Source organism: Nannospalax galili, unplaced genomic scaffold (genome assembly GCF_000622305.1).
Source record: "Nannospalax galili isolate Female #2095 unplaced genomic scaffold, S.galili_v1.0 scaffold116, whole genome shotgun sequence".
Classification (NCBI taxonomy): Eukaryota; Metazoa; Chordata; class Mammalia; order Rodentia; family Spalacidae; genus Nannospalax; species Nannospalax galili.
In genome coordinates, this window is record NW_008340206.1 from 167,671 (window position 1) to 186,445 (window position 18,775).

Here is an 18,775-nt window from a genome sequence, read left to right on the forward strand (position 1 = left end):
GCATTTACCTGATTGTTGAGTGATGTGGGCCCACCCCTGGGCAGGTGGTCCTGGATTATACAAGAAAGCAGGCTGAACACGAGCCAGAGGAGCAAGCCAGTAAGCAGCATTCCTCAGTGGTCTCTGAGTCAGTTCCTGTCTCCAGGTTCCTGACCTGACTTCCCTCAGTGATGGACTGTGACCTGGGAGTTGTAAGAGGAAATAAACACTTTCCCCCATAAGTTGGTTTTGGTCAGAGTGTTCTATCACAGCAATGAAAAAAATAGCTAAAATAGGTAGGGAGGTGGGGGTAGATCTGTGAGGAGTTAGGGTGATTATGATTAAAATACCTTGTATGAAATTCTCAAAGAATTAAAAATTTTTTTTAAAAAAGAAAAATTTCTGGAGGTTTTATAGAGTAGCTTTGATTTGACACAATAAATCTTCACATAAAAAGAGATAAAATATTAACATAGTAGTGATGTTTACCTCTTAAGAGCTCCACATTTATCCAGTACTTTGCTCTGGGGAGCAGAATCTTTTGTTTGTTTTCCCTGTAGTGTTTTTATAATGTTTGTGTTTGTATGATCAGTTTGATACAGAAAGAACTATATGAGTTGCTAAGAATTTCATAGAAAGCTAGTGCTGGTGATCAGGCTGACTGAGCTGGCTGTTGTAGTTTTTTGCTATTTTGTTTTTGGGGGAATCCTAACTCCTTTTGGGCTTACAATAGGAGAATGCTTTGGGGATGCTTGACCTTTCTTTAGGGAACTATCTAGCTCTGAAAACTAGGTTGGTAAAATTCTTAGGTATATGGGTATTAAGACTAAATGATAGTAGTTGGGTGTGGTGGTACATGCCTTTAATGCCAACCCTTAGGAGGAAGAGGCAGGTGGACCTCTGATTGAGGCCAGCCTGATCTACATAGTGAATTCCAGGCTATCTGGGGCTATAGGGAGACCCTGTCTCAAAAAGACCAAGGAAAACAGATTGAAAGAATATTGTATCACATTTCATCCTTTTAAGGGACAAACCAGATCATATGTTTTGTGGGTTTAAAAAGTTAAATTTTTTAAATTTCACGTGTGTGTGTGTGTGTGTGTGTGTGTGTGCATACGCCCATGCCACAGCACTCATATGAGGCCAGAGGACAACCTGCAGGAACAGATTATCTCCCTCTACCATGCGGGATCTGGGGATCTAGCACAGGATGTCTGGTTTGATGGCAAGAACCTTTACCACTCAGCCATCTCGCCAGCTAATGATTAAATAAGCTTATATTTAAAAACTTGAAAATAGGGCTGGAGAGCTGACTCAGTGGTTAAGAGCACTGGCTGCTCCTGCAGAGGACCTGGGTTCGATTCCCAGCACCCACATGGCAGCTAACAACTATCCGTAACGATACATTCACATACATAGAATAAAAATAATAAAATATTATTAAAACCTTGAAAATAGTAGATGTAGTAATTCTCGGTGAACTCTGTTACTGGAAGTGGGTGGGAATAGGCAGCCTTCCCTGTCTGTTTTAGACTCTTCTGAATTGGAAATGTTGAAAGCAACTGAGCACATATTATTTATATAATAAAATGTATTTTAAATGAAAAGACCTTAAAATAGTGGACATGATATTTTTCTGACAATTAAATACTTGAAATATTATTTTTGGGACTAATGTTTAGGATATACTTTATTTATTATATTGGTACAGAGTAGTCTGCCTATGTTAAGCTCTTATCTGAGAGATGCTAGTATATTCCAGGTTGGTTTTGAAGTGCCTCTGTCTATGACCTTGAGCTTCTGAGCCTCCTGCTTCCATCTTTGGAGTAGTATGTTTATAGGTGTGCTCTACCGTGCCTGGTTTATGGGGGTTCTGGGGAATGAATTCAGTACTTTATGTACGTTAAGTAAACACCCTATCAATTGAGTTATTACCCAGCCTGCAAAAGAGGGGGAGGAAAGATTGTAAGAGCCAGGGGTGGTGCATGACCATAAGGAAACAGAGTTTTCTAGGTTTCTGGGACCTTGATCACATGAACTTACAGCAATGGTGTCAGCATGCACAAGACACATGCAGACTCAATCAGACAAAAACCAGCATAGAACTGAGGAAATGATCCGGAGGACCCAACCTTAGCTGAGGAACTCTTGGCAGTTGATTACTGCTGGGTGAGGAAGAGTCAACCTTCTTTAAGGGAGTGACACTAGAAAAACTGAACAGGCTCCAGGGGATGAACTCACATGGCGAGACATCTGAAATCCTGAGGGTGGGCTATGGGGGGTGCATATAGAAGAGGGGGTCTAAATATGATTGAGATCTATTGTATGGAATGTACAAAAATTCAATAAAAATATATGTTCAAAAAAGAAGTAACTCAGCCGGGCATGGTGGTGCATGCCTTTAGTCCCAGCACTTGGGAGGCAGAGGCAGGTGGATCTCTGTGAGTTCAAGGCCAGCCTGGTTTACATAGTGAGTTCCAGGACAGCTGGAGCTACAGGGAGACCCTGTCTCAAAAAGACCAAAAAAAAAAAAAAAAAGTAACTCAGTGAAGACTAAACTTTTATAAACATACGCTTTAAAAAATTTATTTATTATTTTTATTTTGTGTGTATGAGTGTTATGACTGCATGTAGGTAAGTGTAATGCCCTCAGAGGGCAGAAGAGGCTGTTAGATCCCCTGGACTGGAGTTACGGACAGTTGTTGTTGCCATGTGGGTACTGGGATTCAAACCTGGGTCTTCTGCAAGAACAGTCAGTGTTCTTAACCAATGAGCCATCTCCCCAGCTGCATAATCATACACTTTTAGGACTTAAGTCTTGGTAAGGAAACTTTCACAGCAATGGAAATTCAGCATGGTGGAAGTAGACAGCAATTAAAAAAAATCAGCTGTTACTAGTCAGTTGAGCTTACAATTTTCTTTACAGGAAGGTGGTACCATACTTCTTTAAACTCCAGAACATCTATCACAAACAAGTGTTGATTTGAAACTGCACTGTTTATTAAGATGCAGTGTCCTAACTATCGAGTGACAGTATTTTAATATTATGCTTAGTCATGGAATATTCTTAGAATTTGGGTGACTGATTAATGTTGAAGTAGATACAGTTGAGGCTTAAATTACAAGTATTTGGGGTTGTGTTTTTCAGGTAAAGCCCTGAAGATATCAGCTGAGAGATTTACAGAGGACCCCTGCTATCTCCCAAAAAGGGAGGCTGTGGTTCAAGCTGCCCGTGCCTTGTTGGTGGCAGTTACAAGACTCCTTACTCTGGCGGACATGATTGATGTCATGTGTCTCTTGCAACATGTGTCATCTGTAAGTAGAAGGTGGCTTAGTTTGCTTTGGTTTTATTTCCACTAATTTCAATCCCTGAAGTCTGGCATTCCATCAGTCTGGTACTTCATATTTTTAATTTCACCCTTCAGAAGCTGACTGGATGGGTTGTTAAGACCTATCAATGCCTCAGAAACTTTGCCACTGGGAACCTAAAGAACAGCAGATGGCTTGCTGATGAAGAAGTGGCAGAGAAAATTCTAGACTTTTGACCACTGAGATTATTTTGTCCTATACTAATAGATTTTGTTTTGGGTGTGAGTGTGTGTAGAGGACGAGGTTGGTCTTGGGGGTCTTCCTCGGCTGTTCTTCAGCTGTTGACTGAGGCAGGTCTCTCCCTGCAACCAGACCCAAGATTCGGTCAGTATAGCCAGCCAGGAATCCCCTGCCTTGTCTTCTGAGCCTTGGGAGCACAGGGGAGCCTCTGTGCTCACCCAGCCTTTTGTGTGCAAGCTGGAGATGTGTTTGTTTCTCCATTGCTGTGACAAAATACTCTGACCATTACCAACTTAGGGAGGAAAGGGTTTATTTGTCTTACATCTCCTAGGTCACAGTTCATCAGGGAGCCCAAGGTAGGCATTCAGGGCAGGGACCTGGAGGCAGGAGCTGGCACAGGCCATGGAGGAACGCTGCTTACTGGCTTGTTCCCTGGCCCATGCTCAGCCTGCTTTCTTATCCAACACAGGCCTACCTGCCCAGGGGGTGGCACCACCCACAGTGGGCTGGGCCCTACCACATCTCTCAACAATCAAGAAGATGCCCCACAGACCTGGCCACAGAGCAGTCCTCTGAAGGCAATTCCTCAATTGGGGCTCCCTCAACCCAGGTGTGTCAAGTTGACACTAAAGCGATCCAGCACAGACCCTACTGCTAAAGACACTTCATACATGAGTTGTAGAACAAACAAGAGAAATCAAGCTGGTGCTGACTTCAAAGCCTCATCTCTACTACCCCTAGTGCTAGAAGGGGCTATTCATGCCACCTGAAGAGAAAATTGATCATTAACTTTACCCAGCTGTGGCTCCTGCAAGCTTCAACAATTGGCCCAGCAAAATATTCCAACCACTGCAATAGTGACATAAATATTATGGGAATAACCAACTACTTTCTAATAGGATTAAAGATTTACTTCATAAGCTGGAGCCTATATCTGATACCAGATGTAGGAGCCTGACAGGCCGCAGGCCATAGGGGAGAGCCTGATATTATTATTCTGCTAAACAGATAATACTATTAAACGGACTCCTAATGTTTTATTGCTGTACCTGTAGATTAATGCATCACTCTTATTTTTTATTGTAGGCGTTTGTAGCTCTAAACTGTCTTCTTAGAACTGCCTTAGTTGTTTATGAAAGTTTGTGATAAGTTGTGTTTTCATTTTCATTGGATTATAGGAATTTTAATATCTTCTCTGATTTCTTCAGCGATTGCTCAAGGGTGTGTTGTTCAGTCTCCAGTTAGTTGCATAGTTACTATAGTCTCATTTTCTATTGATTTTTCAATTTATTCTGGTATGATCTCATGAGACACAAGAAATTATTTTGATTCTCTTGCATTTGTTAAGACTTTCTTTGTGACCAAAAGTGTCATCTATTTGAAGGAAGGTGGCAAAGAACCTGTATTTTGTTTTTATTGGATGGAATGTTTTACAGATATCTCTTAAAAATTATTTATAGGCTGGGCGTGGTGGCACACGCCTTTAATCCCAGCACTTGGGAGGCAGAGGCAGGCGGATCTCTGTGAGTTCAAGGCCAGCCTGGTCTACTTTAGTGAGTTTCAGGACAGCTGGGGCTACAGGGAGACCCTGTCTCAAAAAGAACAAAAATTTTTAAAAAATTTTATGTATATGAGTGTTTTGCCTGTATGTATGTAAGTGTACCACATGTGTGTATTGCCTTCAGAGGCCAGAAGAGGGTGTAAGATCCCCTGGAACTGGAGTTATGGGTGGTTGTTGGCCACCATGTGGGTGCTAGGAATTGAACCTGGGTCTTCTGGTAGAATAGCAAGTGTTCTTAACCGCTGAGCCATCTCTGCAGCCCCTATGGGTATCTCTTAAGGCCATTTGATCTATGGTATAATTTAACTTAGTTTTTTGGGGTTGGTTTTCTTTTTTTTAGCTTTTTTAACTTATTTTTTATTTTTTTGTGTGAGAGTGTGGTGCCCACATATATGTAAGGGCACCCATGTCTTGCAGTGCCCACAGAAGTCAGAAGAGAGTGTCAAATTACCCTGGAACTGAAGTTACAGTTGGTTGTTATAGCCACCATGTGGGTGCTGGAAATCAAACCTGGGTCCCTGAGCACTCAGCCAGTGCTCTTAACAACTGAGCCATCTCTCCAGCCCCTAGTTTTGATGACTTATCTCTCAAGATGAGATTGGGGTATTGAAGTCACCCTCTATTTGTAACAGACCTCTGTTGTCCATTAATATTTTATGTAATTAGGAGTCCCAACAGGTGGTACAGATACATTTACAGTTGTTATACCTTCTTGATGAATTGTTCCCTTTGTTCCTATGTAGTGGCCTTTATCTCTTCTGATTAATTTTGGTTTGAGATCTACTTTATTAGGTATCAGAATAGCTATGCCGACTTGGTTTGGGTTCTGAGTTACTCGGTTTGATGACTTCTAATCCTTTGACTCAGTCTCTGTATGTATCGTAGAGACAAAAGCTAGTTGTATTGTTTTTTAAAAAATCCAGTCAGCTAGTCTGCATCTCTCTATTGATAAGTTGAGTCCATTTACATTTAAGGTTATTACTGAGATATGTTTACTAATTCCTGTAATTTTGTTGGTTGTTTTTCTGGTGGGTTGGATTGCTGTTTCTTTTCTTTTCTTTCCCTCTTATTACCTGAGGATTTGCTGGTTTACTGTGGTGGACATGGTGAGTTCCTTTCTAGCGCCCCTCTGTTAACCTGTTCCTCTCATGAAATTATTCTTCATTGTGCTTTTGGATTCATACTGTTTTTCTTCCTGAGTATACTTTTCCTTAATTGTCTTCGGCAGTCCCTTACTGAACTGCCCATACTGAACTGCAGTCCCATCATGAACTGCTTGTTTGCACTTGTCTTGAAATGCCCTTATTTCTCTGTCAAACTTTAAAGGTAGCTTTGCTGGATATAGCTAACTTGGTTTGCAGTTACTTACTTGGTTGCAGAACTTGAAATACACGGCTTCATGTTTTCCTGGCTGTCAGGGTTGCTGATATGATGTGTTTGCCTTTGTTAGGTTAGTATTTTTCTCGTGCATATTCCAATATTGTTACTTTGCCTTTGTATTTTTGATATTTTGATTATGTTATACTGTGGAGAGGGTCTTTTCTGGGCACGTATATTTGGGGTTCTAAAAAACCTCCTGTTTTTGGATGTCCCTTTACTTCTCTATATTTAGGAAATTTTCTGCTGTAATTTCATTGATAGAATATATCTTTAGTTTTTATCTTTGCTCATTCTGTTCTATGGAGTTTTAAGTTTGGTCTCTTGATAGTAGCTCATAATTCTTAGGTGTTTATTATTCTTCCCTAATTGGTCTTTGAATGTAGTAGTCCCTCAACCTTGTCCTCCGACCCTGACATTCTTTCTTTTGTTTGGTGGAGTTTGTTGGTGATGTTTTCTATTGTTTTTTTTTTTGTTTCATTGACTTTTCATTTTCAGCATTTCTGTTTTTTTTTTCCAGAATTTGCTGATTTTTCTTCATTTAACTGATTAAAAAAATTTCCTGTTGCTGATTTCTTCATCTATTTTTTTCCATCTTGTTTTATGTTGCTGACTTTCCTCTTCAGATCCTGTCTTGAACTCGCTTGATTGTATCCTCTATGAGGTCAATGATCATTTTTCCTAGTAAAAAATTGAAATAAAAAAGTATCGATTTTAAAAATTCTTTGTTTTATACATGCATATAATGAATTTTAGTTCTTCTCCCTTTCTCATCCCCCTCCTTCTCCACTGAAACCCTTCTCAACAAATCCACCACCCCACATTCATGTCTTTTTGTGTATATGTGACTCACTGAGTTAAATAGGGTTGCCTGCATCAACATGGTTACTTACTGGAGCATGGGGCAACTTATCAGTGCTTACATCCTTTACTCTAGCCCACTACTGTCAGTTGTCCCTTAGGGAGGGATAGGACCTCGTGAGCCCTTCCTGTTTCCATGTCATGTTGCTGGGCCTAATCTTGTTCAGGAACCGTAACTGCAGTGAGATCATGAGTGCATTGGCTGTGAGTGTCTAAAAGACACTGTTTGCATCAGTATTCATTATAATCTTTCTGCCCCTTCGTGTGTGTGTGTGTGTGTGCATGCGCGCGAGCACGTGTGTGCACATGCATAGCACTTGCGTGGAGATCATAGACCAACTTGGTAGAGTCAGTTTTCTCTTTGTACCTTTATGTGGGTTCTGGGGCTTGAACTCTGGTCATGAGACTTGCACAGGAATTGCTCTACCCACTGAGCCATCTCATTGGCCTAATTTTTGAAATCTTCATCTTGCATCTTACCTATTACAATTATCTTTGAATTAAAAGATTGAGGAGTTACCTTTTGGAGGAGTCATGTTGCCTTGAGTTTTCACATTTCTTTTGTTTCTGTGTTATTGAGTCTGGATCTCTCTCCCAGTTTTATTTTGTGAGCAACCTATTCCTGAGGACTCAATCCCCAATACCATTCAGAGAGGAGGAGACAAATGACTGTAACAGTAACTACAGCAAACCATACACGATGTAGAAATTGAAGTCAATTAAATGTATCACCAATGATCACGAAATAGAAAATGGAAAAATTAATTCAGAACATCCTTTTAGGACAGGCTTTTGCTTCCTCACTGCCTTGGGGGGTGGATGTTAAACTTTTCTATGTGGTGCCTGTCTCTTTCTTGGTACATTTTTTAGCTGTTGAACCTCTTGGGATCTCTTTGTCTTAGATATAATCGCTTTGCATTGTCATTCCATGCCTTGTTAGAGTGCAATGCCGTCCTCAAGATTTCTGAGGGTTCTCTGGGTGCTCCCACTCTCAAGTTTGCTTCCCCTGAAGTACACTCACGAATGGATCGCCCTTTCGCCATTATTCTACATTATGTACAACCAGAATTTAAGTTGGTTTTACCTATAACCTCTCTCCCTCTCTTCCCATTTGCCTCTACCTATCCCTCTCCCTTCTTCTCCCTCAATGATGCACGTCTATGGGTATGACAAGCTTTACAGCAGGTTATGAAGATGGAAAAGGAGCTTTTCTATATTGCAGCAATGCATCCTAAGCAGCTTCTATTTTATGTTGCAAGTCTTCAAGATGAATTTTTTTTTTTGGTTTGGTTTTTTGAGACAGGGTCTCACTAAGTAGCCCTGGTTGGTGTGGACCTTGCTATGTAGGCCAGGCTAGACTTGAACTTGTAGAGATCCTCCTGTCTCTGTGTTTTGAGTTCTGGGATCAAAAGAGTGTGCCACTGCTCCAAGAAAGGTCCATTTCTCCCCAGAAACTGCCTATAACATATCCCAGGCTGGCCTTGAACTTGCTGTGTAGCTGAAGATGCCCTGAACTTTCCATCTTCCTGTTTCCATCTCCTCAGTGATGGGGGCACACGTGCCACCACACCTGGCGTATGCAGTGCTGGGGATCGAATCCAGGGCTTTGTGCATACCAGGCAAGCACCCTACCAACCGAGCTGCGTCCTCAGGCCTTTCTGAGAGCCTTTGGCAACTTCATTTTTTCCACCTTCGTTCTTCCTACCTATACCTCCCACCCTTAAATTCTTGTGTGTTCGAATGCAGTATAGAGTTATATCTTTCCATTAGCCAACCGGGCTCCCTTTAAATTGTACCATCAACCTTAAATTGCTCTTTGAAGTATTTTCCTCAGTGTGGACTGTGCCTTCCGCAAGAAGAATGATATAGCCAGCAACAATGCAGGCACATACAATTGTCATAGATTCTTTTTTAAAGATAGGATTCTTGGGGGTTGGAGAGATGGCTTCGCAATTAAGGGCATGTGCTGCTCTTGCAGAGGACGTGGGTTTAGTTCTCAGCACTCACCTGGCGGCTAACAACTGTTGGTAACTCCAGTTCCACCGGAACAGATTCTCTCTTCTGTAGACATTGCATGCACGTGGTGTACTTACATACATGCAAGCAAAACATTCGTGAACATAAATAATAAAGTTTCTTTTTGATGTACACGTGTCTTTCCAGATTAGTGGCCTATCTTCTTATTTCTTGACCTTATTTGGAACATAGGCAAGTCTGTCCTCTGTGTCTATTTTATCTTTATTATTTCAAACAAGCTTTACTCACTCCTCCCTTTTTCTTGAGCCAGAGTCTCACTGTATAGCACTGGCTGGCCTGGAACTCACTATGTAGACCAGGCTGGCTTCAAACTCAGAGATACACCTGCCTCTTCCTCTGACTCCGAAGTATAGGATTAAAGGTGTACACTGCCATATCTGTCTGAATTCCTTTTTTCTCTAGACAAGTTTTATATTAAGCCTGTGCTTCGGGCTTTAAAAATTTCTTTTTTTGGGGGTTGTTGGAGCCATGGCTCAGCGGTTAAGAGCATTGGCTACTCTTGCAGAGGACCTGTGTTTGGTTCCCAGCACCCACATGGTAGCTCACAACAGGTAACTTCAGTTCCAGATAATCTGACACCCTCTTCTGACCGCTGTGGGCATTGCATAGCATGGGTGCACGTACACACATGCGGGCAAAACACTCATACACACAAAAAATTTCTTTCTGGATATTCCTTTTTACAAATAACACAGTGAATCTTGGATTTCTGTCTGATGCTACAGGTAGTGCCCAGACTTTTGTAAAGAGGTGCAAAATATTAAATAAGGAAATGGAAGCTGTTGAGCCGGCTCCCGTTTTGGAGCAGTCAGTACCCCTTGGACCTTTTTCACGGGGGATTTGTAGGCTGCTGGAGCTGTGATTATTTGAATCAATCGATCTAACTACAGCAGGAGACCAGGGCCCTGGCAGCAGGGTCTTCGCAAAGCACGACTTGCCGGAGCTCTGGCTGTATACTTTTTCTTGCTGTTTCAGCGGATTTCCTCTTGTACGCCTTCTCAAATTACTCTATGAATCTACATAATTTTTACGAACTGATTGGCTGTGGAGTTTGTACAGAACATTGGCTTGGATTTATTTAAATATGTATTGTCAGGGAAAAGGAGAAAAGCTGTATTTTGGGGGAGAGGGAGTGCTGAGTCAAACGACACATTTCCCTGGTGCCTTTTTTATTCTGCTTTTCCTTGTAAAACAGATTTTCAGTTATTTTAATGCGAGATGAGCAATCATGGCCTCAGCTCTTCCATTTGATGGATTGCTATTATTATTATTTCTGAACAGAGACAACGTGATGAAAATGCTCTGGAGTGTTTACAATGCCTGCTCCTACTGTGGGCACGGGCATAGGGATGTGTTTACATATTTTCCTTCTTTTCTTATTTACCCTGTGATATATGATAAGGTAAATAGGACAAAATTGGATTTGTTTCTCAGCTCAGAGATCACTTTAATATTCAATCATCACAGTTTTAGAAAATGCCTAGGTTTGTTTTTGATTCCAAGGGATTTATTTTTTAAGTTTGAATTTAGTTTATGATAAGCTAATGAAACAACTCAGAGTAATTTCAAAGAGCAACAAATTATTTTGGGAGTTTTTGGCTCAAATTTAAATTCCCTCTTACAACTGTGAACAGGTAGGTTCCAGGAATATTGAAATCGCTTCAATTAATTGTGCTTCATTTTCCAAATTAGCTCCAACTGGGAGGATATAATTTATTTTGAGAAATAACCAATACAATGAAACTACAGTGCATTACTAATGTAGAAAATCTCAGAGGCACTTTCAGTGGCCAAGCCCTGAGAAACAGAAGAATTCTTAAACCAAGTCAATATTGTCCTTTTAAAATCTAGGACTTGCCAGGTGTGGTGGCGTACTCCTTTAGTTCCCAGCACTCTGGAGGCAGAGGCAGGCAGATCTGTGAGTTTGAGGCCAGCCTGGTCTACATAGTGAGTTCCAGGACAGCTGGGGCTACAGGGAGACCCTGTATAAAAAAGATTAAAAAAAAAATCTAGGACTCAACTTGACCAAGCTCATTTTTTATCTTTTGTGCCTCAGCTTCATCTACAAAGTAAAAGTATTCCTTTCAACATTTCTCATCTTAAATGTGTGTGTGTGTGCATGTATGCACGTGTGTGTGTGCGTGTGTGTGTGTGTGTGTGTGTGTGTGTGTAGTTGGGGCTGCAGAGTGTATAATATGTATGCACGCGTGTGTGTGCGTGTGTGTGTGTGTGTGTGTGTGTGTGTAGTTGGGGCTGCAGAGTGTATAATATATGGGCCCCAGGGATTGAACTCAGGTCATCAGACTTGACTGACAAGCTTTGCTCCACTGGCTGAGCTATCTCACCAGCCTCTACTTCTCTAAATTTCAAAAAGCCACTTACATATGCAGGATTATCCAGAAAAAAGCTTGCAATTTCATAGGGAGATTTAAAGCCTCGTGGACCTGGTGAGCCCTAAGTCCTAGCGAAAAACCCTGTCTCAAAAACAAGGCGGGCAACACCCGAGGAACAAGATTGACCTCTGACCTCCACATGCAAGCACACATACTTGCATCCCCCGCTACATATGAACATTTGCATACATTCCTCCCCCTCCAACTTCTCCCATGTTCCCCTAATCCCTCTCAAATTGATGAACTGCTCTTTAATTATTGTTACATATATTCACATATGTATATATATCTATACATCCTATTGAGTCCATTTAGCGTTGCTCATATGTACATGTAATACCTGCTTGGAAAGCTGAAGATTTCACACTTGCACGCACACACGCACACATGCAAGCACACACACACACACACACACACACACACAGGATTTCTGAAAGTCTTATATTTTATCTAAACTACTGTATTTGACATACAGGCAAGGGATGTTTAGAGGAAGAATATCACTGTCTATCATCATGTCAGCTTTAAGGTTTGGGAGGAATACATAGTCCACATTTTTCTTGATTTATAATCTCTTCCTTAAACCTATCTTTGAAGTCTTACAAGTATATTCCTCCTGTTCCCATTTGGAGTCCTGTAATATTCACATACATAAATGAGAAGAAATCTTTAATTAGAGCTGATATTTTTTAGGAAGAGAAAATGTAGTCTATAAAGAATATTCTAAAATTTAATGAATTGGTTGGTAAATAGCTCATAGTAATTAGTTCAAAGATAAAATCATTTGTTTTGAGCCTTGGATCTTGTTTGAACACGGTAAGAAGGGACCATGTTCAAGGCACAAAAATGATTATATATTGTAAGATAAATACTTAATATAAAGGTCATTAAAACTGTGTTAAAAGAGCTTGTTTGCTGTTTAAACTGATAGGTGGGGGTCAGTGAGATGGCTTGGTGGATAAAGGCGCTTGCTGCTAAGCCTGACAACCTGAATTTGATCCCTAGGACCCACATGGTGGAAGGAGAGAGCTGACTGCTGTGAATTGTCCCCTGACCTCCACATGCATGCGATAGCCCACCCGTTTTCCCCAAATATAAATCATTAAATAAGTTAATAAATAAACAAATAATATAAACAAAATTGAGACTAGTAAACTGATGGGTAGCACTGGATCACATTCGGGACTGTGAAATCTACCTCTTTGTGACCCAACTCCAATCCTCTCATGTCCTCCATGTGAGGTGAGCCTTTTAAGTCACTCTCAGTTCAAAATTTTACACCCTATTCTACTTTTATCTCTCTTTTACACTCCGTTTTCTATTTTGGGGTATGGTAAAATTAGTGAAGGGTAGACAGACCTCAGATATTGAAGAATGCCTCTGTTCAACCAAGTTTACTCATTTGCAGAATGGGAATAGAAATGGGATATCTTGTTGTTTGTATGAGTTCAGTTCGAACACATGAAGTACCTGGCTCAACACACTCAATAAATGTCAGAAACCCACGTCTGTGTTTCATGTTTACTCTCCCCCATAATCTGTAAGTTCCTTCAGGGTAGGATATGTGATTTATGTTTATAGCGCCCTGAACGTAGCAGATGCTAAGTGACCGTTTGTTGGATTTAGTTTGCTGTCCTTCTATGGAAGCTCAGTTCAGCATGGTTATTTTCCATGTCATTTTCTTCTTTCACCTTGGATTAAGATAAACATGTTGCTTCCATGAAACTGAGAATTTAATTCAGTGGACTGCTGTTTAACATGACGTATTCCTTAGAGTTTGATATACCGAGGGTCAAATCACATTCCTGGAAACAATTATGTTGTATAAAATCTTACTGACCTGTCTCATGGGATTCGAGGGTTCTGATATGGTGAAGACAGTGAAATCGCTATAGAAATCTTATCTAATGGTACAGAGTAAAAATATGGGAAAAACCAGGGTAGGAGAGATGGCTCAATGGTTAAGAACACTGTCTAATCTTGCAGAGGGCCTGGGTTCGATTTCCAGCACCTACATGGTAGCTAACAGCTGTCTGTAACTCCAGTTTCAGGAGATCTAATACCCTCTTCAGAACTCCACGGGCATTGCATGACATGGGTACACTTACATACATGCAGGCAATACACTCATACACATTGAAAAAAAGAAAGTGGGAAATAAATGACATACAGAGCAAATGAAAATGTCTTGCAAATTATGTCACTTGACATTTTCAATGATGAACCCTCCAAAAGTCTGCTCTAATTTACTAAAAAAACCCCAGGAATTCAATTTCTTGTGAGCCCTCTTTGCTTAATTATTAGTAGGCAGGACTTTGTGATCTACTGCAATTTATCCCTGACTTATCCATCATGTGACCTGAGCATGGGCAGGGACATTCCCATTCAGCAGAACCAACTTTCCGGCCTCATCTGTGTTATAGAGCAGAAATGTTTGCTGAGCACACCACAGTGCCATGAATATCAAAATGTTAGTGTTAGTGGAAATACAAGTTCTGAAAGAGCTTCCTTTCTAATGTGCGCTGAGTGGCTGGTTCTCTGCACCTCTTCTCTAGAGACAAGCCAGGTCTCACGCCATGACAGGAAAATATGCCAGCAGCTAACTTTGCACATATTTGTTGGTTTCTATGAGTGGAATTCGAGAATTTTGTTTAAAGAGCTTTCATTGGTATATATAAATTATATAATGAATTTCATCATGCTATTTTTATACATGTATATAATGTATGTTGATCACATTCGCTCTTGTTCCCACTGATCCCCTTCATCTTCCCAAACAGAGTTCTTTGTATGTGTGTGTGTGTGTGTGTGTGTGTGTGTGTGTGTATGTGTTTTTGGTGTATGGTGTATGGTGTAGGTATACACTTTTCTGCATGTGCATGTAGAGGTCAGAGGTCAACATCAGGTGCCTCCCTCAATCACTTTCCTTAATTTTTTGAAAAGGGATCTCTCACTGACACTGAAGTTCACCAACTGGCTGGCTTGATTGACCAGTGAGCCTGGGCAATCTCCTGTCTGTGCCTCCCCAAAGTTGGGATTAGACGTGAGCAGCTGTACCTGGCTTTTACGTGGGTGCTGGGGATTTGAACTCAGGTTCTCATGCGTGTGTGGGACGCACTTTACCAAATCAACCATCTCCACAGCTCTAAGAACTGTTTGAATATTGCTTTACTATGCCTTAAATTATGAATTAAAATTAGGCATAATCAGATATAATTTTTTCTTTTAATGCAGCAGGATATCTTAAAGCATGAAGGTCATTTTATTTTGAATGGCATCTGCTCTTTTTGTTGGGATGAGGACCAAATAGTTTTCTCATTCACGCTGTAGCACTGGTTACACATGTCATAGTTTCTACCTCTTTGTAATTGTCCTCAATTAGTCCTCTGGAAGCTAATTAGCTAGCGTTTGCTGTCTTTGTATTATGGGTGGTAGAAACTTAAGCTTGGTATCGACTCTATTGGCTAGCTGGGAATTTGAGAAAAAAACGACCGCTACCCTAATGATCTGCTTTTCTTTTCATTTTAGTTTCAAAGAACATTTGAGTCTCTTAAAAACGTTTCCAACAAATCTGACCTCCAGAAAACCTACCAGAAGCTCGGGAAGGAGCTGGAAAATCTAGATTATTTAGCCTTCAAGCGTCAGCAGGTAGGAGTCGGTGCTCTCCTATGGTGGGGAAGTGGAGCGTGTCAGGCTTCGCGCTGTGCTGCTTGTCAGAGGTGCGCGCAGGTCTGGGCAGACTTGTCTTCTAATGGTTGGGGCAGAAATAGCTTGTGCTGATCTGTCTGTGCTCACCTGGCTTCCTACAGTGTTCGTGTGGTCCTTGCTTTTAGACGGGTACTTTAGGAGTTTCTGCGCATGTCCTTATACCTCTTTTAAAGAAAACTCCTGCTGCTTTGTGAGGTCTAACCAGCCTTTGAGTGATGATGGCTCAGCAGCACAAAGTGAACCTCTGTGATGACTTGACCACGCGGCTTTTATGTTTGACAGGGCGTATCCGAAGGGGAAAAAAAATCTCCCAAAGACCTGGGAAAGGGAGTGAATGCACATAGAAAAGGAAGGGAAAGAGTCACAAGGTTTGCCAAAATTGGAATTGACTTTTAGCTTTGGTTTTTGATCTTTGAGGAGGAATAAAAACTTGCTAAATGTGGGAGGTTGAAGGAAATAGTACTTAACAAATGTGCATCGTTTGGTCTTTTGGGTAGTCACCAAGATTATTCTACAAATAAAGGAAACACTTACAAGGTTGATTTTGGAACTGGCACTGTCTAGATCTAACGTTCACAATGTTTAAATTCCATGCGTTGTGGAGATACCATCACAGTGACCACCGGCCACCGCGTCTCACAGGGTCGGCTGCAGTTTCTTTATGGTCACTAGGTGTCAGGCTTGTTAAGCTTTTATGCTGCTCTGGTGCTCATTGGATCAGAGCATCGCGTTAGATGTTTAAATTAGGTTGCATGAAGATGTGTTCAGTGGTAGTTGGTGTCTAGAAACACGACTAAATGGCTGACTCGGCGCTTGAGACGCTTTTCTGTTAGTGTGTCAGTCAGACAATGTGACAGTCTTACCATTGCCTGATTCACAAGTTTTGGGAGGGATTTTCAGAGCAGGACCTCTTGTAACTGCAGTTAAACCTCGTAAAATCCATGTGGTTTGGTTTAGAAAAATTAGCCCCAAGAAGATAATTGTGTTCTAGATTCTTGCTCCATTATAGATGTAATACAGTTTATTTTCAGAATTGGATAGCTAACTTTTCCGTGGTCTTATTTTTCTGAGTGATCTTTGTTTTATAGACTATTCTAGGCTAGGGAAAATGGGTTATCTTGACACATACTTTAATATATATAGAAAAGGATACAGTATTGGTTTAAGGCTTAAGTTTTTTCTTTAATTACTGCTGGCCTGGGTATCAGCACACATAGCAGGCAGTCATGGCTACCGAAAGGGTTACTGAGCACTGCTACAGTAAACTCCCAGGCCCTGCTGTTTAGCATTCACACCATGAATCACTGTTCTGGCCAGTGTCGTTTTTAGTTTGGTTTTGTTCCTAAGATCATATTTTACCACCAAGTGGTATTGGAGTTGGCAGCTATATCACTGTCCTCCTTCTCATTAGCACATTTTCAGTGATTAGATTCTTACATTAGCTAATTGTGAATCTGGAGGAAGGCAAATGCTTCAAGGGTGGAAGGGCAGCACTCTGGGAGGATGATACTGGGAGTGTGTAAGGAGATGAGTGGGCAGAGTGCCTATGCACATGTATGTATATATCCACCATACAGAATGGATTAAACCTCCACTCTGTGACACACAGTGCAACTTTTATGAATTAAGTCACTAAATATTATAGTTATACATTGGAGTTGGTTTTATTAACATCATTTATAGGTGAAAGAACTATAAAGTGAGTTGATTAACTCTCCTAACATGGTTGTACTGAGGTGTGAAACTGAGTTCCCAATATAAGACACCCTGACTCCAAACCTGGGGTGTTGCGTTGCCTGGTTGGGCAGGGCTCAGACCACCAGCTCCTTGATCTGGGAGGATTTGTGTCTTATCATCAATCCCATCCCTTTAAAGCTCAAAATAATCTGTCAAGCACACACTAATATATATATATATATATATATATATATATAAATCTCTCACACACACTCATATATATATATATATATATATATATATATATATATGAAACAATTCAGATCTGTGTAAAATTGCTAATTCAGCAAAAAAACTTCCTTGTTATAAAAGCAGGATTCTTATACAGGGAATTCATCAAGACTTGTTTCCTGATCCAACAATGCATATTGTTCTTTGTTGTAGCAGAACGTGAGCTGCATAAGGACAGGATCTGTCTCCACCTCCATAGCTGCATCCTCTCCAGGCTCACAATGTCTGACCCAAGGCAGGAACTCAAACATTATTGGTGCTATTGTTTCCGTGAATGAAGAAGCATGATGTATTAGTTAATTTTTGTTGCTGTGACAAAATATCACTACCAAAACCAACTGCGGAAGACTTCATTTTGGCTTATTGTTCTAGAGGGAGAGACCATAGTGTCAGATGAGGCATGGCAGCATGAGGCAGGCTTAGGAAACTAAGAGTTCACATCTTCAGCTGTTAACAGGAAGCAGAGAGATGGAACTGGAAATGGGGTGAGGCTATGAACTCTCAAAACCTGCCCCTGGTGCTGTACTTCCTCTAGCAAGGACACGCCTCCTGAAGGCTCCGTAACGTCTCCCAACAGTGCCATCAACTGTGGGCCAAGTGTTCAAACACATCAGCTTATAAGGGCTGGTTATCATTCAAATTAACATACGTGCCAAAAGTTTTGGCCTCAGACTGTGGACAATTAAAACCAGTGTGTTTTGCTTTACTTTTAAAAGTCAGGTAGGGGACTGGAGAGATGGCTCAGTGGTTAAGAACACTGGGTGTTCTTGCAGAAGGCCTGGGTTTGTATCCCAGCACCCACATGGCCACTAACAACTGTCCGTAACTCCAGCCCTAGAGGATCCAACAGTCTCTTCTGTCCTCCGTGGGCATTGCATGACACGGGTGCACTTACCTACATGCAGACAATACACTCATACACATAAAAATAATAAATAAAATATTAAAAAACATTTTATTTGGTATCATTTGTTCTCTTGATCTTAGCCAGTCTGACTGGGGTAAGATGAAATCTTAAAGTGGTTTTAATTTTCATTTTCCTAATTATTAGTGACGTTGAACATCTTTTAAGATGCTTCTTAGCCATCTTTACTTCCTTCTTTTGAGAACTCTCTGTTCAGCTCCCTAGACTATCTTTTAATTGGGTTACTTCCTGTCTTGATTCTCTGTTTTTTGAGTTCTAATATATTTTGGATGTTAAACCTCTGTCCGATGTGTTGCTGGTGAAGATTTTCTCCCATTCTGTGGGTTTTCTCTTCATTTCCTTGGTTGATTCTTTTGATCTACAGAAGCTTTTTAGTTTAATGAGGTCCCATTTGTTGATTCTTGACCTTGTTTCCTG

The 18,775-nt window shown here is 40.9% G+C and overlaps 1 protein-coding gene across 1 annotated transcript in view; it reads left to right on the forward strand.

The window, feature by feature from the left end:
• Ctnna3 (catenin alpha 3) overlaps positions 1–18,775 on the forward strand; it is a 1,668,564-nt gene that overhangs the window by 108,665 nt on the left and 1,541,124 nt on the right. Inside the window, exons 4-5 of the mRNA XM_008835377.2 lie at positions 3,128–3,294; positions 15,286–15,405. Coding sequence (XP_008833599.1) covers positions 3,128–3,294; positions 15,286–15,405 — 287 coding nt within the window. The remainder of the gene's footprint in view (positions 1–3,127; positions 3,295–15,285; positions 15,406–18,775) is intronic.